The sequence below is a fragment of the Fundulus heteroclitus genome, chromosome 3 (assembly GCF_011125445.2).
Source record: "Fundulus heteroclitus isolate FHET01 chromosome 3, MU-UCD_Fhet_4.1, whole genome shotgun sequence".
Taxonomy (NCBI): domain Eukaryota; kingdom Metazoa; phylum Chordata; class Actinopteri; order Cyprinodontiformes; family Fundulidae; genus Fundulus; species Fundulus heteroclitus.
The window spans coordinates 31531140-31558039 of record NC_046363.1 but is presented as its reverse complement, the minus strand read 5'-3'; the positions used below and the strand labels follow the sequence as shown (position 1 = coordinate 31558039).

The window sequence follows — 26900 nt, the reverse complement described above, 5'->3', positions numbered from 1 at the left end:
AGGCTTTGTCTGGAATCATTTAGCAGCTGCTAAATGCTGTTGTCATTGCATGAGGACTGCAGAGAGAAGAGATCATGCACACAGAATCCAAAACCTGCATTGTCTCTGATGAGTTAATGCAGATCTGATCACACCAGGGCATGGAAGCCTGAAGCTGTTTATGGGCCGTGCTGAATTGTGCTGCAACAATTGTAAATTCTTACTGTAAACATTATGATCTGATCTGCTGCTCATACTTTTGCCTTTTCTTCATTAAAAAATAGCACAGCTTTTTCCCTACGAGTTGGACAGGTGCATGTTGCATTTAAGCAACAGCTGGCAACATGAACAACTTTCTTTGGTGTTCCACCAAGCAGCACAGCTGGGCATGGGTGCAATTTGGAGGTGTGTCCTCTTCTATCCAGCAGGGATATACCAGCTTCTATGTAATGCGGGTCTTGTTCTGGAGTTGTATGTATGACAAGGGAAGACTGGATTGTTTGTTACAGGTGCTGAGTGAGATCCTTTTGGTTTAAACCAGATCAGCGGTGGGACCTGAAGCAGATAACTGTGACGATGCAGAGCGCTACAATAGCTCACTGGGTTGGAGCATTGGCATGACCCGACCGCTTTACAAGATGAAGCCATGCAAGTTTACAGTGACCCAGCAGCATGGATGCACTGCCACTGATGCTACCACACTCCAACATGCCCGATCTTGGATTTTGATGTGCTCCCAAGTCCATGAAAGCCCTCAGTACCCCAGAACACCTCTCCAAAATCCTCCAAAAAACTTTTTTTCTGGCTGATTTTCAATGTCGTTGTATGGCCTTAATCCAATCAGATGAGTGCATAACCAATATCAGATTAACTTTAATAAGCATCCACACTTTTAATAAAACTGAGCTTGAAACCACTGATTACCCATCGGACATTAAATAAAATTTTACGGGGAGGACAAATAAAATATTTTTAAAACAGTTGAAATCTGTCAAAGTAAACAGCCAGTTTAACTCTGCATGTAAAAGTTACCCCAGCATTTATCTGACTGATTTGACCCTTCAGCTAATATTAGGTTTTGAATATTTTCAAAGCTTATATTAAGACAGTGTACATCCAGATTGGCTGGTGAAATGTGTAGCAAGACTGCTTTTTAATTTGTCAAACTTGTCAAACACTCATGCAAGATATTTTGTACACACACTGCCATCGTCTTCTTCATAAATATACATCAATGGATTTATTATAATAAGACATCCTTATCAAGTTAGACTATTAGTGTGCTTTAATATTACATCACAGGTTTATCAAATTTATTTGAGCAGCACAACCAGCTGACAAGTTGGCATGACTTTCGTCATTCTTAAGTTTGACGCAATCCTGTGAGAAAGAGGACTCAATATTTCTGTGAACTTAACTGATACCCCACAAATCACAGACAGCTGATCTTTCAGCACAATTTCACCACACACTCATACAAACACACACATTGTCTAGAAGAGATAACACTTTGGCCCCTCACATACACACATACATATATATATATATATATATATATATATATATATATATATATATATATATATATATATATATATATATATATATATATATATATATATGTTGTGCCTTAGGTCTGTAATTTCTAGTATGTGTGAGAAAACATACGCTCTAAGGTGAAGAAAATAGACATTTTGCACTTGCCACAGTGAGTGAAAATCTATAGATTTGGGACAAATGCAGGAAATTGTGACAGTTTTCATAAGTAGGTGGCATGTCACGTAATTTCCTAAAGTCAAAAGTAAGAGAGACATATTTCTGTTTTCCTAGGTTCCACAACAAATTAAATACAGTTATGACGAGGCAAGATACCAAGAAGCGTAACTCTTGCCAGTAACATCTTGCCTCCATATATTTATGTTCTTAAGATGTAATGAAGCCAAACCAGAAAACAGAGGAGAGGGATTACTCTCTGTTGATGTGACAAAAACAGAAGAAGATGTACAGTAACTCCTTCCCCTGATGCTTCGACCGGCAGCAGACGCAGTGACAGTAATCAGACAGATCAAATAGTGAGACGGATGAGACAAGGATAACTGCAAGGATTTAAAAAAAAAAAAAAAAAAAAAACACCAAATAATGCATAAACAATGTACAACTCAGGCTTGTAATTCAAATAATTTATGAAATTGTCCTGTGAGTCTGGCTCCATCCTGGAAAACAGACAGTTTTTCCAATGAGTGGTGTATAAAAAGGGTCTCTCGTGGAAAATGGGCACCTTAAAGGGGGAGGCCACCGTCATGGATTTGTACATTATAAATTATACATCAGAAAAGTGAGTCACCAACGGGGAGATAGCCAGTGAGGGAATTAATAAAAGTTTTTGGTGAAGATGTATATAACTCGTGGCTGCCACTGCGTCTCGCATAGCCGAGGGATCAGGGAAGGATTGCGATTCATTTGGCTTTGATTTCTGTGTAGTTGCTGCCGTCATCCCCCCTCCCTGAGGCCCTCTCACTGGGCCTGCCGCCGATAAACTCCAGAGCAGCGTAATTCAGCTCTTGCCTCTCCAGTCCTCCCACAGAGCCCACAGGTTGATAATCCCCGTCTTCTCCCTGCAGGCAAAGGGACCATTCACCACCACAAATAGCTGTCAAAGGGCCAGCAATACACCACGAACGAAAATATGTTAGCAGTTACTGGTTGACATAATGACAGTAGGACTGACAATGTTTTGGTGTTAGATTAGCATTTTGGGTTACTAATGAGAAAGCCATGCCGAAAGCGTTTCCGGGAAACAAACTAAAGTGAACAGAACAGAGAAGCTGATATGCGAAGGGGGATGCATCTGTCACTGTGGCTTGTGTTTTAATAGGGATTCATTAAGGAACCTTACCGTAGTCTCCTCTAGAATGGAGTTAAACTTTGAGCCCAACAGCTCTGTCTTAAGCTGTGCAAGAGTTAGGGGAGAGAAGAAACAGACAGAAAACGCAGAGAAGCGATGAAAGCAAGAGAAAAACAGTGGTCTGAAAGGTCATTGTTGGAGTTATTAGACTGCTAGTGGGAGAGATTACTGTATGACCTCTTATCAGAGGTTAAAATGGGGTCTTGTACTTTTTTTTTTACTACACAAAATATGAACCCCAAACATTCTGAGAATGGTCGTCCAACCCCTCTGTATATATAATCTGAATCATTGACATCATCATGTCTCACCACTTTCTTCCTCAGATTTTGTTTGTCCTTCTTGACTGCGCTGTAGTACAAAGCTGGGTTCTCCAGGACCACGTCCTGCCTAGGGTTGCCATTCTCTCTGGGGGACGGAGTCACATAATCAGACTCGGTCTCGACTGCCAGTAACGCTGGGCGACACGCCAAGCCTGGGCATCCATTTTAAAACAAGCAGTATAAGGTTATGCTGGAGGCCGTCTTTGGCTGTGAGTGACGTGGTTATTCAATGGGTTTAGTCGCTGAGATCGCCGATCTACCACAGAAAGCTGGCAAATTTAGGGGTCCAATGAGGCCTCGGGGCTAAATCAAAGCACCTTGGTTAAGAGGGCTACCTGGGTTGTATTTAGCACAGCAGGTCAAGGATACGGAAGCAATGTCAGAGCAGAGAATCAGGCCTGCAAAATATAAGGTTAGTCCAGCTTGCTAACCACCTTCACAAGGCAACCAGTGTGAATTTGCAAAGACTTTATCTCAGTTTTGCTGTAGCAAATAAAAGGAAATTGAATATTCTCACATAAATCCCACATTCGCTCCAATACAATCTGCATGCACGTGTTTTAGAATGGATGACTAGGCTTAAGTGTTTCCAAGGATGTCAGAAAATGCTTAGTCAGCAAAAAGAGGGCTTGTCTCTAACATTGACCTCTCTATTCGTTTGTCATTTATACTCACTTCTTGTTATTCTGGCCCACGTATCTCACTGCGGCAATGATGAAGGCAATGACTGCGACTCCTCCAATGGTGCCAACTATAACTGCCATCATGTACTTTTCTAAAAACACAAGTGTGACATAAACTGACAGTGACATTTGTACTAAAATGAACATATAACAGATAGTGTTAAGCCAAAAGTTATTCATACCACTGGAAGATTTGGATCCAAGAGTTATTTTTCACTAACCCAAAAATTGTTTTAAAACCTAAATCTACTATGTGGTATAAATGCATTTTGGCTTGACTGTAGAAAAATAACTCAACCAGTGAACATAAACCAAGCACTATTACACAACTATTGGGCAAATTATATTTCACTCAAATCATTTCATTGCTAAAGAAATGTGGCGACGTCAGGCAGTCAAAAGGGTAATTTGAAAATTGAAAATATTAATGCATCCTAGCGGGACTGCAACAATGTTTAACTACAACAGGTTAAAATCTAAGACAACTGCACTTTAGTTCAGCTTTTGTGAATAGGTTTCGACACCATTCCAAGAGTCGTTGTCAATCTAAGAGGCTCGGAGATAAGGTATCACCATGAACTGAGCAAAAGTCCAGTTTCCTTTGATTTAAGCCAGTTAGAGTTGCCATGGCTCAGATGCTTTAGGACCAGCCATGGCAACATCATATCTGGGCAGAACTGCAACACTATAACTGATTTATTTGTTATTGGATTTTTTTAAAACCAGTTTTGTCGAGGCTTTCAGTCTAATTAGTAGCTCTCATGAACTTTCTAAACATTGAATCTGGAAATGTTTTGGTGTGTCCACAATCCCCCTGTTGAATGGGTAAAAACACCCTCCAAAAAAGCTATTTAAACAGGTAATCTTCCATCTGTTTGCTCCAAAAGATTTAGCTTAAAAGTCTTTGTTTATGCCATCACTGGAGCAGATGCAACATATGAGTTTTCAAAGACACATCTTTACTGAAAAATAAAGCATTCCACTGTTGTCAGGGATCTATGGAAGTATTGTCTAAAAACTGATAAAAGATTACAAGGTTTGTTATAAATAAAATGTAACGTACCGACAAGTTCATTCTTAATATCACTTCATACCAGCAACACCTTCTCCAACCTGCTGGCCTCCTAATTTACAGTAGAGCCATGTGTCCATCACTGTTTTCACACAGATCCTACCATTTGGTCTTTTCTGATTAATTTTCATGTCAATGTTGTCCTTTTTTTCCCAGATTTTTTTTCTTATTACTTCTGTGTGTCTCTGTGTTACCCTATGGTGGACTGATTACCTTTATAGTTATAAACAATTTACGGATGGATGGGAATGTTGGTGCTTCTGCAATGTCCCGAGTGGAAGATCACTGGAATACAATGAAGCTGAGTATAACGGGCCTGTGTTACATCCTGAAAAGACTGTATGTTGTGTTATTGAAACTGAGAAATAGTGCTTTATTTGGTGTTTATTCTATGCTGCAGATCAATACAGATTTAACTTGCTGGAGCACGATAGGGTATGTGGGACTAATTACAGTTCCTGAACCTAATGTAATGAAGGACCAACATCAGCACAGTTTTTAATTGCTCAAAGTCATCAATACAGATGTGAATCCTAGATGTTTTGTATCACCAACACCATCTTGAAGAGGACATATGATGTAAAATCCATTTTTTAGCCCTTAAATACAGTTTGTTGTATACTAAGAGTCTCTAGAAATACCGAATATTTTATTTGAATCTCTCCAGATGCTGCATAGATAGATATCTTCATATTCTGTTCAGATCATATTTTTCGGATCATAATGGACTTCGAGCTAACCATATTCGCAAATCCATCATTTTAAGACTCTGTAGTCCAAGCTGAAGGATGCCAAAGCTACCAGTGGATAAGTCAAAATGTCCCCTTTTTCATTACAACGTCCCCCAGCATACTACAAAAATGGCTGAACAGGGTGGAGTGGAATGCTCTGCTAACTGGTGGGGAACGGGGTGTAAAGAGTCGCCTTTACATTTAAAGAGACGGCACCAAAACGAGTTCCTCTCAGCCACGCCTCAGAAGAGGGATAAAAGAAGGGCTATGGGGCAACAATAACGAAAAATTCAGACCAAAGCATAGCAGTTCCACTTTATATAGAACACCACTGAATAATTTCGATTTGAGGCTTTGAAAGGCATTAAAATCATGCTATGTCCCCTTTAAGACTTTTCCTTGAGTGTCAGGTTGGTTTACAGTAGGAATGACTATGCATATTTTCAATTTATTAATTATGCTTGGGTTAGGCATAGATCATAATATCACACAAATAAGGCACTGCCGACCTTCAAAACCATGCCCTTCAAGCTTTGGAAAGAATAGCTGGCTTTAAATTCACTAATTCGTAGAGCAAACCAATCATTCAGTAACATACAAAAAAACAGTCATCTCTATTTAGTTTGGTCATTGAATGTTTTCAAACGGCTTTCAAATACAATCATGTAAGTAGCTAATGTAGGTGATTGCACAAAAACCCCACAGCAGATAGTAAAAATGGCCAGCTGGTGGATGGCAAATGAGTTTTGCAAATGGTTACATTGTGAAAGTATATTTTTAGTGAAAATGCTTTCATTAAAATGTGTGAATCTTTTTCACTCCATCATGATCATATCAACCATTAGATAAAGTCTTAGTAGACAATTTTAAGTTATTGCGCTACTGGTATTTGCTTGTGAAGCCTAAATATTTTGTTTTATTATAGAAATATTTTAGATTTCAGGTTGTTTTACATTAACATGGAGTTCTAAAATAGAATAACAATGATAAAATTATGGAAAAAGGAAAACCCATGAAAACAGTCAAAGCAAAGGTTTAAATTATTTAAACTCACTTTCTTGTTGTAGCTCCAAAAGGACACTCTCTCTCCCATAGATGTTGGACATGCTGCAGTGGACGTTTACAGCCGGCCCGCTGTTGTCGGCCCGCTCACCTTTCTCCCGCAGCTTGATCATGGCAGTGGACATATGACCGTCTGTGTGCGTATAGAAGTTGAACCGGCCGTCGGTTTCGTTGATGGTTATGTTGAGGTCAGGCAGGTAAAACTCGATAGTGGGTTCAGGGTTTCCCACAGCCACACAAACACACTGGACTCCCTCCCTCACCACTGTGCACTTTGACTCCTCCAGAAACACAGGGGCATCTGTTAAAAAAAGGAAAACAGATGTAGGAAAATGTTTATGTCCAAACTATTACACCAGTCTGCTTGTCTATAAAGTCACCCTCTGATTCATTTTGTCTACACGAACAGATTTAATCAGTTAAGAGCAATAAATATTCCAGTATTTATGTCACACACTTCTTTAAATTTCACATTAAGAACGATGCAGGACAGTGAGACACTCACACTCCACAGTGATATTGAGGGATGCGCTGGCTCGTCCATGTTCATTTTCCACCAGGCAGCGATACTGCCCTGTTTGCTGCGGCGTGATTTCCAGGATCTCCAGCACTGAGAGCTCGCCAGCAGTTATAGAGCCTGCCAGCTGCCCGTCCTTCAGCCAGGTGAGTGTTGGGGCCGGGCTCCCCATGGTGTTACAGTGCAGGGCCAGTGAAGTGCCCTCAACTACTGTCATGGAGTCGTTTACAACAGGTTCACGAGGCGGGTCTGTAACAAACAGGGACAATCTGAGCTTGTTTACTTATGCTGCACAGATTTGGAAAAAAAAACATTTCATTGTTTACCGCCAACAGGGTTGACGACCAAGAAAAACAAAGAATTCTGCAGCAGAGGTAATATGTGAGTCAAAATTAGTGTGTGACACCTGTGCAAACTTTTAGTTTTGGTTGCTGGCAAACAAAGTAAGTTTATTTTTCTCAAAAAGGGTCCAAACTGCTTGTTTAATCACACTAATACTCAGGTAGGTAAAATTGCTCAAAAGCTTCACTGCACTGCTATAATTCAACATTAGTGGTAAAATGGGGGGATGAGATAATCACTAGGAATCAAATGAAATCTAAGATTAGTTACGAATTCAGTACCAAGTATTAAGAGTCATAAAACTGATAAAAGTAAAAACTGTGTAATGAAGGAACAGCTCAGGATTTTTAAAGTGAGGTTTCATTAGAAAGCAATATGATTGTTATTTCTAATATGCAGTATATAACACTTTTGACATTTTCACTAAGTATAGATTAGTTGGTCCTAGAGGTTAAAGTTAATGGTCAGTCAATGAGGAGCAAAGTTCAGATTGTACTTCTGCTGTTTTAAAACATTCACAAAAGCATAATAGTATTTTATGCAAATTCTGTACAAAAAAGTTTTTTTTCATCACCTATGCATTTTCCGGTTATTTTCACAGAAGAATTATATACATGCTAATTTGAGGTCACACAGTGGCACAATTGGTAGCACTGTTGCCTGGCAGCAAGAAAGTCCCAGGTTTGAACCCTTGTCTCTCCATGGAGTTTGTATGTTCTCCCTGTGCATGTGTGGGTTCTCTCTGGGTATCCTGCCTTCCTCCCACAGTGCATAAACATGACTGTTAGGTTAAATGGTCTCTGTCCAGGGTATATCCTGCCTCTTGCCCAATGACTGCTGGAGATGGGCTCCAGCCCTCCTCTGTGGCCATAAGCAGGTGTAAATGAGGTATAGGTGGTGGTGCACCATCAAGGATTTAGCTTTTTGAAACATGTAAAAAGTAACTGGTGTGAAAGCAAAGTAGGATAAAAATGAAAGAAGATAGTAGTGGTTTAAGTCAACACTAACTGAAGAAAGTTAGTTTCTGCAAGATACTGACAACTCATGACATTTAAAAATAAGCTCTAGTCAGACATCTTAAACTGGCATTAGAAGTGCTAATAACACTTAGGAGTACTAAAAACATCCATGTATTCATAAAAGATTTGTATTGTCCTGATTTACCCCAAATTAGCATCACTGTACTCTGACAATGGGCACAGTAGAATGACTATTGTGGTTGCTGGACTTATGGCCTGTCTGTTGAGTAACTTGATCACTTTTCTGCCTTCATGTCATTCTATCTATATACTGATTTGGTTTGGGACCGTTTGGAAGATATTGGCTAGACTCAAAGAGCCAGCAAAGGTAATTTTGGTTTACTAAGACTATACACTGCAGACACTGCAGAGACAAATCACAAGTCTGTTAGTCAATTGTACTCTGGAGCTCATTTAAAGTCCATCAGACTTACATTTCACTGCCAGGTACATTGAAGTGTTCATAACGCCATAGCCGTTGTCTCCGACGCAGGTGTAAATCCCCTCATTTTCAGGCGTCACATCATCCAGGAAGAGAGAGATGTTGGATGCTGTGTCCCATAGGAGCTCTTGGTCTCCAAACCTCCAGGAGATTCTAGGAGAAGGATTGCTGTCCACCTCACAGTGTAGCGTCACAGAGCTGCCCTCCATCACTTCAGAGGATACATTCACCCACACTGATCGTGGAGAATCTACGAGGTAAGGTAAAAATTAGGTCTTCCTTTCTTGGCTCTCAAGTTTCCACATTTAAATAGACAAGACCAGAACTCAGCCTGAAGGTTTAAATGCACTTACACTTGACATCTAATGAGATGAGTCTCTCATAGACCAGTGTGGTGTTTGGGTAGTAAACCCTGCAACCCAGCAGTTGACCATTGTGCATTGGTCTGGGTGTGAAGGTGAGAGTGTTCGAGATCACTGCTGTATTGCTCTCCTCCAGGGAATCAGAGCTGAACTCCGGATCAGGCAGGTAGTCAGTGTACATCCACTGGATCTCTGGAGTCATGTCAGGGCAGTTATCAGGAGCATAGCACGTCAGCTCCAGGCTCTCGTCACTGACGATTTCCTCTGGTATGTCGATGTTTGGCTGATCTGGAGAAAAGAAAGACATGTTTATCCTGAGTTTGAGGTTCTTCGAGAGGGTTACCAGAAAGAATGTTTGCTTCGATGTTGGCTCACCTAAAACTTTGAGTTCAGCAAAGTCTGGGTAGGAATATTTGTTGGCTCCACCAATGTCTGCACGGAAGTAGTATCTTCCTGAGTGCTCTGTGCCGACATTACCGATGAGTAGTGTGCAGTTTCTCTGGTTAAGGTCACCCAAAAGCTTGGTGCGTCCCTTGTAGCTCTCATGCACGATGTCTGTAAGTGATTTGAAGACTACTGGGGGGAATAGTTGTGGATAGGGCTGGCCATAGTACCAAATACCATGGATGCCCCGGACAGGCCTGATTCCAGATGGGTACATAAAACTGCATGGGATGACCACACAGGAGTTTGTCATGGCAGAGATATCCCGAGGTAACCAAATATTCCACTGACAGTTGCCATCTGAACAAGAAGATGGAAACAGAGTTAAAATGTATATATTTTATCTCAAAGTGAGAGAAGATCACATGATTTTGATTAGGCAGAAATGTATTACCACTGATAATTAACAGCAGAGGTATGAGCAGCTCCAAACACCACATTGTCTCTGCTTAGTACTGGACCATAGACTTCTGGAAGACACAACACCCAGTCAGTTACAACAAATGCATCAAAAAGAGGGAAACAAAGTCTGTCTAGATTGCCTTGTCTAAATCAATGCTGATCAGGAGAAAAAAACACTTAAATACAGGGATCTGTAGATTGAAAAGCTTGGTCTATTTGTTTCTGTGTGGGATTAATCTAAAATATTTTTCAAAATATGTTGTGTACCCTTTTTGATCACATTTTGCCAAACCCTTAAGGTACTTCACCCTTAGGGTCAAGTACCTTAAAATTTAAACACTGTCTGTTAGCCTTTGAAAAGTGCTCTTAACAATCATGAGTTTGGTACAATTATTGAAGAATCCCTCAGCTCCTTTTACGCTTTAGCACTTCTGATGAAAATGCAAGAGGCAGAAACACTCGTGTGACAAAAACAAATGTGATGATAATCCTTCAAATTGCCTGCACTAAAAAGAGCTGATGTTTGAAACTTATTTTTTGAAAACGGCTTTGGAGAAAATAGTTTTCTCATCATTTACCGGTTGAAATGTTCACATAGCATCAAAAATCTTTTTTTATATGTTTCAAGCTAATTAAATTGTATTTTTATTCCCAAACTGTCACACTAACCATCATGTGTCACTAGCAATCAGAAATAGCAAGGGAAATACAGTGGGTCTCAAAACTGATCATACATCAGTTTTTGTAACTAAAATAATTCTATAATAAATTATTTCAATACCTTTTCCACCTTAGATATGACTTGTATAATGTACATTTCAACAGAAAATAATCTATAATGTCATCTGTAAAAAATAAAATAAAATCAAAAACGTATAAATCAGCAATAACATGATGTAAAAATAAAGCACTTTCAACATTATTAAAAGCATTTATGCAGTAATTATAATCATACCTTACTTCACTAAAAACTGAGAAAAAATTGGCAGATTGCTATGGTCATAACTAGAATTAAAACGTAATATAAAATAAAAATATCAAGCATAATTGTGACTGCCTTGGAACACAGAGATTGACTTGGTTTTCACCTTGAAAAGTTGATAGTTCCGAATGGACCGAATCTCTGCAGCTTGTCAAAAGCTCCACTAGAGGGTGTTTACTCACACCCAGACAGCTCGACAGCCGGGTTCTCTACAAGAAAAAAACAACAACAAAGATTACAAGGTCCATCACCGTGATCAGGCTATTACATCACTCTCTCTCACTCTGACAAAGAGCAGTAGTAAGTCCCACAAACGCAGCGTCAGTGGGCACCTGCTTGCTCCCCCTAAGTGGAGTCTCTCATTACGGTGGCCATACGTAAGACCTCACGATGAATGACCCCCACTGTTGGCTGAGTTCTGACGAGAAGCCAAACACCAGTCACCATACATCATGTCATCAGTAGATTGGTGATGCTGTTTGTGCTGTGCTAGAAATAAATCTGGAGAGAGGGAGGGACTGATAACAGTACTCACTGATGACAACATGCAGAGTACAAACAAGTCACATTAGAATGTGATTTCATACTTTGTTTCTTACCACAAAGTAAGATTTGGCAGCAAATGGAGGAATTACAGACACTTTATTTTTAATTTGGATTGTGTAAACAGTTGCAGGCTCATTATGTTAATGTAGCTACAGCCAAAAAACAAGAAATCACTGAGTATGGGAAACACACGCAGGTTAAAAGGCTACTGGAAAATTTACCTCCCATGTGGGGATCAAGAAGATAAACTTAACCTCTCTTTAGCACAGATCTTAAAAGGGTGAATCTGGCGTCACGTTGGTCTTTATTTTTCACAAACAAATTGTTTCACAAATCAAAAGTTCATTTTCTATTAGTGTAGATTAATTCTGGGTGTTTTTGACCTGTCTAAAATTTTTGACTCTTATACATGTCCTATTCTAAAATGATCATAATACTAGAAAAGGATGACAAGTGTTTCATTTATGTTTTCACAAATGGGGTAAAGTTTTATTAATTAATTAATCTTTATAATCGATTATAAAAAAATTCTATTCAGTGTTAAGTAATCCTGTTCAAGTTTCAATAGTCTAAGTATTTTATATTTATAACTAGATGTGGCATATTCCTTTACAAATAGGAAACTACTTAATTAGATTTTTGTCAAATAGGAATCTACAGATTAGCTACCAGCGATGTAAAGCTGCTCCCCACTGACTGAGCAGGCAAATAATCAATATCTATCAGGGTGTCACTGAGATACCCTTTTTTTCAGAAGGAGATTTTGCACCCACAGGTGGACTGTATCACCAATATCACAAATTGCTACTGTGGATGACACTGAACCAGAAACAAAGGCGGGTGGCAGCTTATACTAGATATCATTTACCTCTAAAGTCAGAACTTGAATTTGGGAAGGACACCATGTTTAATTTGACGATGTTACAGTTTCAAGCCCAAAAACCAGTGGGGGGTTTCTACCGGGCTAAATAGCATTAGTTAAACAGGCTAAAACACCATATTTCATATAAAAAAAAGGAACTAAGCATAATTAGATTTTGCTGTTTGCGCTAGACAATTTAATGAAAACTAATTAAGATATAGTTTTAGAGTCTTGTTAACAAGTTGCTTTCATCTTGCCATTCATCCATAAATATTGGATGTTGAGGTCTGGGATGGTGAAAGTCAACAGGAATTGAAGCTTCAGGTTACCCCTTCATTAAATCCAATTTCAATGACAATTGTTTTGTTTTCATGACAAGAGACGACAAACTGAAGTCCTGTCACACAAACTATCCAAGAATATTTGTAAAATCAGAGATCAAAAATGAGTTTTTGCAATTTTATTGCACTTCAAGAAGGTGGTATTTTTTCTGCTTTTTGTGACAGTTACCACCTGACTGTTAGTATAATAATCAGTGTACAGAAAAATGTTACATTTCTAGTCATTTATGACGCTAGCTGATATAAAACAGCTGTCATTAGCAAAGATGGAAAGGGGAACATCCTCAAACAAAGATCCAGAACTGGGATGCTTGAAAGCATTTGGGAATAAGCTTTTTCAATGTGTCCCCCTGGTGGAAAATGCATTGTTTTTGTTGTTGCTTTAATTACAAATGCAATGACTCACAACATGGAAGTTTCTAAACTGCCATCCTCGGTTAAATTCTTAATATTCAACCTAAATCTTTAACAGTTTTAAAATGGAATAAAAATCCAATGTATACTGACATAAAGATGCTGAATTAATACACGCAAAGAGCGAGCAGAGGATTTTGGCCTCGTGCTGCAGCAGCCGGTGAGTACAGATGGTGAGATTGGGAGTGGATGGCGCCTCAGAGCTTCGTGATTAACACATCCCAACATCCCCCGGAGAATCCAAGAGCAATATTAACTTCGCTGATGGACAGCAGGGAACGTTTCTGTGCGCTTGACATGGTCAGGGATGCGTCATTCTGCTCATCATGCAGCCAAACCTTCAAAGAAAGTAGCCACAGAATCTATGGTATTTTTACATGTTATGAAGCTTGTTTGTTGCTTGGAGTTCTCTAGTCTTGCTGGCATTTTACCCTCAAACATTTCTCTTTATCATTTTGGCCACACAGGGGCAGTGAAATTAATTTCTGAACATCCAATCCAATTTATTTATAAAGCATATTTAAAATAATAAATGGTTGACCAAAGGGTTGCACAATGATAAAGGAGAACATAGCGTCATCATTAAGATGACCAATGCGGCGCAGCAGTGGCATTCAGTAGATTTTAGGTTATTCTTAAAAAGTAAAAACACATGAATTATCTTGGTACTAAAGGTGCCACCAACAAAGGGCCACTTTCTGAGCCATTCGCACCCAGGACAAGAGTCTCAGCCATCTGCACTCTAACAAAAGGCCAAGAGCTTTATGACTAAGACCTGCGAGAGAGGGAGGCTGCGCATCAGCGACGGCAGGAGAGAACAGAGCCGAGCAGCCAGGCATGGCCAGTGACACCACCACCAACCCTGACAACAACGGCCTCATTGATGGGCCAGACAAATGGCTGGCACGGAGCACGCTGCATACGTGTGCACGCCTGTAGGGCCCACACAGAAAACACTTGCCTCATACCAGCCTCAGCACCAGGCTCCTGCTGCCTCTCAACCCTGAAGACTTCTTTTTTTTGTTTTCTTCACGTTCCTTTTGTTCTCCCCCGAGCTGGTGGTCTCACTCCAGGTCCTCGATGCCACAGTCTGTGTAAAAGAACACAGAGAAGGTGGTAAAAAAATGAAATGTTAAATGGAGATAGGAAGGAAAGGGGACCTGCAGCAGCCCTGTCTGCATGTGGGCAGGTTTAAATATGTCTTCTGTAATATCTAGAGCTGTCAGTGGCCCACTCAGCATTCTTTTTTCTCAGTTTTATGGGTTTCTTGGCATGTAGCCATACCTTGATCTCTGAATCAGAGGCCAACACTACTTAAACTTCTTTCATTAATTTAATAGTTTGCTTGCACGGTGATAAGTGGTAAGTATAAACAAACACAGCACATTTAACAAGGGCTTTTGGTTACAGGGAAGTATAAAGACTGATATATAAGGTTTTAAATACAGATACAAGGCAGTGTAGAGACATAACTCTCATTAAGACCAAATTATTAAGGAATAAAGTGCCACATAAGTATTTTCCCCTCAAAGATTGCTTCGGTTTTTGCTTTTCTGTCACACTAAAATGTTTCAAATAGCCAAACAAATGTTAATATCAGACAAAGATAACCAAAGTAAATACAAAATATAGTTTCTAAATAATAATTTTATTTACACAGGGAAAATAAGCTGTTCAACCCAAACCGGCATTGTGTGAAACGGTATAAAATCCAATAACTGTTGGTGCCAGCCATGGAGGCAATAACTGCAGTCAAGCTGCCATAACTGGCAATGAGTCTTTTGCATTACTCTGGAGCGATTTCGACTCACTCTGTTCACCAGCATTGTTTTCATTTGTTCACATTGGAGTGTTATGAGTCTGAACCGCCTGTTTAAAGTCACGCTCCAGCACCTCAATCCTATTTGGGTCCAGACTTTGACTAGACCATTCCGAAACATTCTTTTTTTTAACCTATCAGTGGTAGACCTGCTGTTGTGCTTTAGTTCATTGCCTTACTGCATAACCCAAGTAGTAAATAAGTAAGCTTTATTCATATAGCACCTTTCACAGACAAGAGGTGTCACAAAGAGCTTCACAGTAAAAACAAAAACATAGGATAAAGTAAAACAAGTAACAACAACACTTTAAATATAAAACTATATTGGCTAGTTAATAGCTTGTCTAAAAAGATTTTACTTAAGGTGTATTCTAAAATTTTCCACAAAATCCAAGGCTCTCAAGGCTAGAGGGAGAGAGTTCCAGAGCCTTGGAGCCTCCACAAAGAAAACACGATCACCTCTTGTTTTAAAAACGTGCTCTGAGAACAGTTAAAAGGTCTTGACTCGAAGACCTCAGAGGGGGACCAGAAATGTGTGCATGCAATGGTTCCTGGATGTAAGATGGAGCTTGGCCATGCAAGGCTCTGTAAGCAATGGTTAAAATTTTAAAACGTACTCTAAAACCAATCGGAAGTCAACGAAGAGCCTTAAGTACAGGAGTAACGTGTGATCTCCTGTTGGGTGTTTGATCTCCAAGTGTTTGAGCCTGACGTCCCAAAGTGACAGTCGGACATTCTGTTTTATGGTAGAGAGCAGAACTCAGCGTCCAGGCTCTAAAGAAGCAAAGCAGCCCAAGACCTTCCGGTCACCCTGACAAGGTTTGACCGTCGGTATAATAACTTGTCTCTGAAAGGTTGTATTCAGGAAACACCACATTTATCAAAATGGACACCTTTCAAAAAAGTCACATCAGTTCACAGGATATTTTCCCAGAAGTCTTAGAGATCATCAATATATATATATATATATTGGCAAATATATTGGATCTTTTTGTTGCTTTTGTTCAGCAATGTCCTTCGAGGTCATCTATGGACATCTTTTTTTGACTAATGATGTGAAATATTTAAGTGAGACATCGAAAAAAATAAAATAAAAGCTGGAAGGTGGGAAAATATCTTCCCCACAATGTAAATAATGGTAAACACAATATCATCTAATTAAATAAAGGACGGTGGTGATCATTCAGGAAGGCATAGCTGGTCTTTGTTCAGAAATTGCTCCAGTTTGATACTAAAACTACATCACATTCCCAACTGAATGCTCTAAGTAGAACCAAAAGGTAATTGAACACTGAAGGAGCTTTACCAAATAAGCATTTAAAAGAAAGTGTGAAGTTACTAAAGTTTGACAGACTTTTTTACATTGTTATGTTTCTGATCTAATAGGCTTCCTTTCCAACAGTTTAATCGTCCAATTCGGCGTCCTCCTCAGAGGCTTGATTGTTGTAGATGCTGCTTGTGATCAAGTGGTTAAGAGGTTAAACAGTATTATTATGTAAAAAAAAAAAAAAAAAAAATCAATGCTATTCCTGCTTTAGCATGAAGAGAGAAGCAGAGATGACTCAGTATCACTTTGATTAAGGCGTCATTGGGGCAGCATACGAAGTGTAGGAGGAACTTGTGAAAAATATGATTATGTAAATTGCAAGTTTACATTACTTTGAAACAGCTTGATCTTTAACTTCATGTTTTAACTGCAGCTGAAGAGATCTATAATTAGTGACAAGAAAAGTGTTTAATATCTGCCGCTGTTTGTGGGCAGATATTAAACTACGACTGTATGTCTTTCCAGGCACATGCAGATCTAATATTTGCCCTGATGAGGAATGTCTGGAGGCGGGGTGCACAAGCACGGAGCCGCTGAGACGCCCGCCTGGCTAATGCAACAAAGCAAAATTGTGTCTCCAGTGAGTAAGGTTCTCGCCTTTGTTGCAACTGGAGTGCGTCACTTGAGCTCAAAAGCCTTCAGACCACAGGCCGAATGATGGCATCGGTTGAGCTCAAGGGAATCCCTCTGCAAAACAGTCTGGAGAGGAGCTGAAGTGAAGAATGTTACACTGAGGCTCTGGAGCCATGGACGAATGAATAAGCAGCATGCCATTACCCCCTACACACAGATGCTGCATGAGGCCTGCAGGCTGAGTCTTTGGTGAGGGCCACGTTGATATGTGACCTTCCTCCACACTCCCTCTGTGCTGGTTGTAAATTAAGCATGCACTATTGTCCTGCTGGGAATAAAGTTATTGTTCATTTGCAACGCACGCATCAGACCAAACTTAGTGAGCACCATCAGTTTGTTTCTGTGGTTTTCAGACACACTGAGAGATGCAAATAGAAATTTAAAGAGGGCGTTTTATCTAATATTCATGTAATGTTGTGCAAGAGAGCCTTCTCTAATCAAACTTCAGTATTACTGCTTGTTTCACAGGATTCCTTCGGGATACATGTTCCATCCAAGCAATCAGCCCAGATAAATCAGGTCGCGACACCTTTGATGAATCATCTACGCCGCTGAAATTGCTCACACAAAAACAATCGGCCACGCCAAGGAGAATATTTTCATTGTAAATATTATCTGCAGTATGTGCACAAAAGAGTTTCAGCTCCTCGGATGAAGGGAGGGGAAGGAAAGAATGGAAACCTTGTCTGCAGAACACTGTCCATTGTGCAAGGGAACAAACTGGAGGAATCTTTTTTTTTTTTTTTTCCCGGAACAGGCTCGCTCACAGCTTGCTGCTTTGCTGCTTTGCCTGTGACGTGAGTTGATCCACCACAAGCTAAGGTTCCAATCAAAATACTCAGAGGAGCAGATGGTATTAAAACATGGCTGCTCCCCCTCCCACACATGGAGGGCTGAGCTGTGATGAGCAGGCACTCACCAAAAGACACCCGGCATAAACATAAAAAAGAAGACATGCCAATGCCCAGTCACACAGTCTGTTGAAATAAAGACTGGACTCTTGAGGGATGACAAATGCTTGTTTTAATAAGCCTTTTGCTTATGATTTATGTGTCATTGAATCGTTTTTGCACATTTTAGACACTTTCTCCTTTGAATCTTCAGAATCCTTTAAGAAACGGATGCATATGCAGACGTGTCCCACCTTTTTTAACGCCATTACACTGTCAACCATCGTTTTCCATTCAGCTTGTCCAGTAGTTCACACTTTAAGCTTAGTTTCAAACGGTTCTCTCCCAAATGCCACCACCAGCTTTACAGTGAGTCTTTTACCTAGAGCACACATCTATGACAAGAGCCATAGTTGGCAGGTCGTCAGCAGAGCGACAAATCAGGATCACTAGCCGCGTTTTTTTCGTGTTCTTTTCCACCTGGCAAACAAAGCAAGTCTGGCAATCCCCATCCCTCGTGAGCAGATGGTAGCCACAGGCCTCCTCTCTCATAAGAGTGCACTCCCTTCCGCTCTGAACTAAAGGAGGTGAGAAACAGAGCCATCACCTGTTCGGCGACATGTACAAATAAAATGCAGCCCCTTCCAAGGCCTCCCGAAGCCCCCAACTTAACTAAGTGTGACAAACAGGGAGAGTGAGATTACACCATCATGTGTCAGGGTTTGTTGAAATTTTGGACAACAGAAGAATCACTAAAATTTACACTGTTGTGGGTCTGTGTTGGTTCTGGTGAAGAAAACAGCCAAGCAAATCTTGTGCAGTTTAACATTACATTTAACATCTATTGTGGTAATGTGATGTGTTTTATTTCACTAGACTGAACAGAAATGCTAATCACATGCTTGTTTAGCTTACTATGAAAATAGCAAGCTTTCCCGCCTTGCGTCATACATCTGTTTCAATGTCTAACTCCATTCAATAAATTAAAGACGTGCCGGACACTAAAAGGACAGTCACGAAATCCTGTTCTGTAATAATTTGCTGGACATTTAGCAGCTCCGATTAACATCAAACACCCTGTCCCATGTGTGAACACTTGCACATCATCACAAGCACATTGGCTCATCCAGGCATTCACTAAGGAACACAGTCATACGCACTTATTCATTCTCCAATGTCATCTAACCTGTGACTCATTCAGTTTTTGCACTCTAACTCATCAGTTATGAGGCCTCACGCAAGTAAATCAGACTCTCAATCTGACTGTAGGTGTTTGACCTTAAAAACAAAGGAGAACAAATTAGGAAAGGCGGCCAGATTGGCACCTTCCTCACTGCGCTTTTGTCTCATCTTGCTTCTTTCTTGAGGGAAAATATTACATTTAAAGACAAAAGAGCTGCTGCTCCTCACCTGTGGAGGTGGCTGTGGCCAAAGTCCAAATGTCCGCAGCTCCTCTAGGAGTGGTTCCAGCAATCTTCCGTTGGGCACTCGCATGTAAGGAGTCACAGCAGCAGAACCTCTCGCCACTCGCTGTACCAAGCCCCAATAGTGGAGAATAAACTGCCCTCCCCACCACCGACGCCGACATCAGCCCCACACTCTTATGAAAATCAGCCCTTCAGTGTAGCAGCATTGTTCTGAAGCTTTGCCCCAAAGGCTCAACCATTCATAAATATAGAGGGGACCACAAAGGGCCCCACTGTTCCAACTTTCCCCAACAAATATGGGTGAGGCTTTGAATTTCAAGGCATTTTGACTCCCCTTGGCCAGTCGGTTTGCGATAGATGAAACTGAGAACTTCCATCATTTCAGAATGATGGACAGCACAGTCTGATTCATGTTTAATCCTGTAAATCAATGTAGAGGAGCTGAGGAATTTAAGTCACTAGAACATAATGATGGAAATTGAGAGGAAAGCAAAGCAAAGTAAAGCAAGGGAATAAAAAATACTTAATGTTTTTAGAATGCCCTTTTCAAAAACTGGATATCCTTTTTTTAAAGTTATTGTCTCTATTTAGGTCAAGCAGAAATATATTTATTTCCTTATAAAAAGTATTTTTAATAGGTTGCATAGACATAAACGTTATGGTTTAAATGTGTAAAAAACAAAACAAAACACACAAACCGAACAGAACCACCAATCTGACTGTTTCATCCCTGTGAAAATAAATTATTTGACAGAGTGGTTTTCATATCTCTATTTCCCATCTGCAAGGTTGAAGCCATGGCTTTGCAATAAATAACAACAACAACAACAACAACAACAACAAAAAAACTATTTTCATATGCCTTAAGTGAGCTCGAGATACAAAGTTTATCATGTCTGGTTTGGGTGGAAAAATCTTTAGACCAGATTTCAGGGATCATTATTTTGCTACAAAATAGCTTCACAAAAGTTAATATACAATCTGTATATTAACTTTTTAATATAAGTCAAATGCCACGATTAACCAAATAAGGACTGAGGCATTGTGGAAATGCAAGAACTTGGTGTATCTACATATATTACAATCTTAATATAATTATAATCATACAAAAGTATTCATATCTCTTGAACCTTTGCACATTTAGTTGTATTAAAACAACAAATGGCTTGTTGGTATTTAAAATGATAAACCAACACAGAGTAGTGCATCAATGTGGAGTTACATTTAATAAACGGAAAAAAGTGTGGCAAGCGTATATAGTCAGTCCCTTTTACTCTGATACCACTGAATCAAATACATTGCAACTAACTGCCTTGAGATGTCACGGTATTATTAAAGCAGAGACCACCTGTGTGGAATTTGTCAGCATTTAACCAGCGATCTATGAAGGTCTCAGAGGTTTGTGAGAGAAGGTTGGTGAGCAAACAGCATCACAGTGACTAAGACAGCAGACAGGTAAAAGAGGAAGGTTTAAAGTTCAGGCTTTGTTAAACAATAAAACAAATCTAAAAACTTTGAACATCTCACAAAGGATCGTTGTTTCGATCATCCACAAATGAAAAGATTAAGGCGTGCCTGCACATTTACCAATACATGACTATTCACCTGAGCTGACAGATGGAGAGCATTTACCAGAGAAGAGGCCAGAAGACCCAAAGCTACAGAAATCCAGTTGTGGTCCACTCCACAAACCTTACCTTTATAAATAATGGCAAGAAAAAATCCACTATTGAAAGAAGTCATATTTGGAGTTTCCCCACAAACCATGTAGGGGGGACAGCAAACATGTGAAAGAAGGTATTCAGATCAGATGAGGCTAAAATTGAACTTTCTTGTCAACAATGGGGAAAACTAACACTGCATTTTCGCTCAAATCATCAAACAAAGTGGTGGCAGCATCATGCTGTGGGCATATTTTTTCTTTTTCAGGCTTCAGGGCAACACATCTAGGCTTTAGATGGGTAAGAGAAATATGCTTCAATCATTTTCTGATGAGCAACTCACACTGGCAACATCTGGTCAATGTCCAAAGGTCCAAGCACGAGAACATCAGAGATCCTTTATAAACCAGTTTGATGCAAAAATAATTAACACTTCTAAAAAAGAAATGTCCCAGACTGTCCGAGCAAACTGCAGAAGATCCGCTCAAAGTTATTTTCAATGCATAAAATGGTGTGCATTATGTAATCCGTTGGGCCATGGCACTCTTGGTGTGTGTTTCCTTTAAAGGCAGCGGGTGAAAGATCACAGGGTGACTGATGGAGCTAAATACAAGATTATCCTGGAAGAAACCCTGTTAGAAGCTGCCAAAGATGTGAGAATGGGACATAAGTTCACCTGCTCATGGGACAGTAACACCTTAACACACAGGCAGAGCTACAACAACATATCATTCACAATTATGCCTTATTTTGTGTTGGTTTATTATATAAAACCCTTTTAAAACATGCTTTTTGCAACACCACGTAACTGCAGAAACATTTAAATTGTATTAATGCTTATCCAAAGCACCGTCGGTTACAGTCACATTCAACGACCTGGTTCAAGTTATTTAAACTATGAACATAAAAGACAGCCAGAAATCCTCACACAATTGTTAGGGTTTTATGGAAAGGGGTGTGGACAAAAACATGATTCCTATGCCATCGAACTTACGATAGAATACAAATTTAACATTATGGCATAGTCATTATATTTAGAGTTAATGTTCAATGTGTGGAGTTTTATTGCCAGTCTGTTTCACTTTTAGGTGGACCATACTTCTCTCATGTTATCATGTGAAACCACTCAAATAGTCTTGCTAAAGATGAGAGGATTCAAATGTTCTCATCTGAAAGCAACGCGTAAGTGAGATTTATCACATTTCAACTTTATTGTTTATGAAGATATTACAGCCTCTATTTTTATAAGCCGCTTAGGAGTGTGAGGTGTTAAAATGTTGGTCAGATGTTGGAACTATTTCTAAGTTAGAGGATCTTCTTTAATATTGAAATACTGCAAGTATGTCTATTCAGTCATCTTATGTTGCACTGAATACTTTCTGACGTGTTTTTTTTTTTTCTGGCACCTTACTGCCAAGCTAGCGTATGAACAGCTTCTCTGTTACTGCCTCTCCAAAGTCACTCAGCAGTCCTACATGACCATTAGATGGCTCATGCAGTCAACTGGTGTCACTCTGAAGCAGCTTTTAAACACCATTATGTTTTCTGCTGAAGCCAACACTCACTGAACAAAATACACGGAAGACACAGTCATTTAAAGATAAATCCGAGCCACGTGCATATCTATCAGTTGCACATTTTCAACCTCTGTTTACACCTTAACTGAATTTTAGACTTTTTTTAACTTGATACGTTAGAAAGGAAGTACACTTTTTTGTCTTAATTTTACACACCTTCTCTGACTCTGGTTGTGCCCCTTAAGAAGTATCATTGAGACCAAAATAATAATAAATCAAAAAAATAAGAGTAAATATTGTTCATAGAAAAATATTTACAACTATTGCAGTAGCATGTTTTGTTTTTGGCTTTTTAACATTTTTAGGCAATCCAATTTAAAGGATTTGCAAATCATTGCCTTCTAATTGCATCTTAAAAGTGTCCACACCTGTAGGAACATTAACCATATATGGTATGCAGAGTTGCATGCCGCTACGACCATGACATGGAAATCGGGACAAGCAAACAAATGCCGCCCCTCCTCCTGAAACAGTAGCCATTGTCCCCAGAGGCTTTCTGGGACAGAACAGCTTAGCTCGAGCCTGACACCGCACAACACTGGGAAGTCGATGCACACAGATAATTGTCTTTTAATCAAAACAATCCCCTTTTCTCTGCTCTTGCTTGTTTGTCTTTGTCCCTTGTTCAACCTTGCTCCCTTGGTTGTAACTTTTATGGCCTCTGGCAATTTCTGGCAATCAGCCACAACTTGGGGGTAGGTTACGAATTATGTTTTTTTTTTTTTTACAAGGGTGGTCTGAAAACTGATTATGAATAAATGAGAAACAATAAGACTTGCTGGAGCAAATCCTACATTTAAACTGATTGATTACCAGATCTGAATTTACTGATGATGTTTAATTTTATTTAACATCTTCTGACCATGACATAGGAACATCTACAATGAGAGTGGGCCAAGCAGCATTCAGCAATACGCAAGGACCTTCAACATACAACCTTAATGTTTTTAAATGATAACTCACAAATATTATTCAATATTAACTCATCTCCCTTCCATATTTGGATCTTGAAGTTGAATCCCGTTATCAATAGCTTATGTCAAGCACATTGGGGCGTTCAGAGACTGAGCAAGCCAGCATGGAGATTAAAAAAATCATTCGATTGTTCTGTTTTACAAATGTGTGTCCGGCAAAAGTCCGAAATTCCATAATCATGTCAATGTTGCTTTTGATGATGTGTCAAAATCAACGAGAATGTACTGACTTGTTGGGAGCTGCAGCTTGCATGATGTAAACCTAATAAAACAACGTACAAGAGCAAGATCGTCTTCAGCCAAAAAAAAAAAAAAAAAAAACATGAAACAGACAGATCAGTTTTTGGTTACTTGACAGACAACGAATACAATCCAGTCTTCAACCATAACCACAAGCATCAGGAACCAAAACTGTTTGAGCACACAAAAACACACTTTTACAGTTTTACGGTGCAGTTTGGGGGGCTGTGGGGAGACTGTGTGGGTGGTTGTTGAAGGGGGCTGTTAGGATTGTGCTGGACAGAGATGGGCAACAGAATAGTACAGCGAGAAAGGATCCATTGTCCACCCTATCCATTTTATGGGACAGAGGCAGAGGTTGGCTGCCATTTGCAAATGCACAAGTAGTTGGAAAAATGCTAATACTTTGTGTTTCATTGTTCCACTTTCAGGAAAAAAAAAATCAAATACTTTGTTTAACCACCTGCAAAGCATTCCAGGCATAAATCATGATTTATTATAAAATTGGCTGCATAGCCTCATTCCAAGTAAAATTGGAAATATTAAACTTGCGGCGTGCAACGGGAGACTGAATGAAACAAAGATAGATGTGTTTAATAACAGATTTAGCTGAATATAATCCGAAATCATGAGAGAAAACTCTGCTCACAAGTGCAAACTGAACAATTATTGACCCCATTTCGGGTGTTTGATCCTAAGCTGCGACATTCTGTTGTCCTGGGTTAAATGGGGGGTTTTATTCCCAAAGGTGCGCTCTATCTCAGATTTGTCCTACTGGTTTATATTCCCACATTACTGTCATTGCTGGGGTTTAGAGCCTGCTTAATTCCCAGCTCATTTCAGGTCTTTGATAGACACGACAGAATGTCCGACCATTTTTGCATTAAATTTTTGTTCTTGCTGCTTACTATTAAGAGCTACCAATATATTCACTGATACAACTTATTCTTCATGACATATAACAGAAAACAGAAAAAAAAAAACTGATCGAAATCATTACATGGCTGTGGTGGCACGAAATGCCAAACAAATATGACCAGATTAGAATATTTAAAAAGATAATCAAAATGATTTTAATTGACTACAATAAATATAATACTTTATGCAGAGATATTTAATGAACCATACAAGATATTATGCATCTTCTATAAATTACTTCAAGAGATAAGTCTGTGTAAGCATATGAGCAGTTTTGAACATGTGGAAAAGCCGATAGATTCACAACAGTCAGACACATAACACTGCGATCACATATCCTAATGGTTTGCCATGAAAATGTCCCAATCAAAACATTTCCTGTTGCAAGGATATTTTACAATTAAACATGTAAAAAGAAAAAGAGTGATACAGGGTAAAAAAAAAAAAAAGCCAGCAGCAGGTTGGACACTTTTTCTCAAAAGGAAATGTAATTATTCTAAAAACTACCAGTTATAAAGCGAGATGGCTCTTACCTTATCAGCTGATCTGATCAGAAGCCAGTGAGAGTCCTTCTCTCTCCTTCAACATTTGTTTACTCCGCTTCTCTCTCTCCCCCCCTCTTTTTCACTCTCTCTGTGTCAGCAGATTGGCTCTTTGGCAAAAATAAACCTGTGATTTTTACAGGGAAAAGGCAGATCCCACGGTCATTTAATCCAAGGACCAAAACGTATCACTATCACTGAAACTGCAATGAGCAGCGAACAGCTACAAGTGCGAATATTTTAGCACAGATAGTCAGAAGAAATGTAACCAGTCTGAAGCTTGAGGCAGATCGTATGAGCCTTTGGTGGAACTGAAAGCACACACAAATAATTTTCCCTTTCCTGCAAAAAAACAAACAAACAAACAAAAAAATGACTATGTGACTTAAGGCGGATAAAATCAGAAGAAGGCAGCATACAGAATAATTTTATCACCCTTTATAGTGACAATATTATGGATGCACTTTGCAATTTGTCTTTCACTGCATGCTGCAAAAAAAGATTTTATCTAAAATTCTATTAATGATATAAAAATAGATTTTTTTTTTTTACAAATTCTGACCAAGAAGTTTAACATTAACATATTCAAAGTGTAAGAATTATCAACAGATTTTCTCTTATTCAGATTCCTGCAGTTAATCTAATTTCACCAAATACAACTGTCATAAGTATATTATTTATGAAAAGAACTTTACCCTTCACAATCTACTGTACAACTGTGCAATATGTTCCCTCATACTTTGTGTGGACTAGTGCAAATCAAAAACAAAAGTTCAACTTAAGTAGTTGTTTATACCATTTGAAAGTTCTCTGGAGTTTAAGTGCATTTTTTTTTAAGCAAAACAAAACTCTCTTTAACTCATAACGGCCACATGCACAGCTGTTTTTTTTCATTTTCAAAATATGACATGAGTGCAGTTTTATGTGACAGTATCTTTGCAACAATAAACATGTAATTGTAAATCAGCATTGATTCTTCCACTTAGCTGCATCTGCAGCTTTAAACCTACTGCACCAAACTGGTAAAATTACATGCAGATTCAGTTGTACATAGATCTGACTCTGGGGATGAAGAGTGAATTGTACAGTTTTTAGTAAATCTGTTTCAGAATGATAACTTTTAGAAATATGTGAACACAGTTAAAAAGAGAATCAGCAAATGATGTGTCATCAATTCTGAATAAATGTTGTTCTGGACATTCAGATTAATTTGGTTTTTATGCTTGTTAAATGGTGTGCACATTGTCTGCTGCTCTAACCATTAATACTCTACTGCTGTTGATTTACATTTCCTAGAAAGAGGTCCCCTACAGCCTACAGTAGTTATGTAACAGTCTACTTGCCACCCTGTGGCGTGTACTTGGTGAGGGTGTAACATAAATATTTGGATCAGTACCACAACACTACACAACCATAAATATTTTTTTGTGCAAAGGCTCTGCGTGTGCACATTAAAATGAGCAA

At 39.2% G+C, this 26900-nt stretch overlaps 1 protein-coding gene across 5 annotated transcripts; it reads right to left on the bottom strand.

Moving 5' to 3' along the window:
* Positions 1-1587: 1587 nt before the first annotated feature.
* mag (myelin associated glycoprotein) lies at positions 1588-25584 on the bottom strand. Of its 5 annotated transcripts, none has more exons than XM_012881941.3 (13): positions 19508-19741; positions 14397-14518; positions 11372-11474; positions 10276-10351; positions 9813-10181; positions 9429-9725; positions 9068-9325; positions 7261-7521; positions 6748-7056; positions 3883-3982; positions 3196-3292; positions 2876-2929; positions 1588-2594 (listed from the first exon to the last, which is right to left on the bottom strand). In XM_012881941.3, the coding sequence occupies exons 4-13, from the start codon at positions 10319-10321 to the stop codon at positions 2436-2438; spliced, it is 1950 nt and encodes a 649-aa protein (XP_012737395.1). In that variant the 5' UTR covers positions 10322-10351; positions 11372-11474; positions 14397-14518; positions 19508-19741; the 3' UTR covers positions 1588-2435. The 5 variants fall into 5 exon arrangements, with proteins under 5 accessions (XP_012737395.1, XP_035991110.1, XP_035991108.1 ...); XM_036135215.1 differs by lacking the exon at positions 19508-19741 and adding an exon at positions 25428-25584 and having other exon boundaries at positions 2436-2594; XM_036135216.1 differs by lacking the exon at positions 2876-2929 and having other exon boundaries at positions 2436-2594; positions 19508-19742.
* Positions 25585-26900: the final 1316 nt, after the last annotated feature.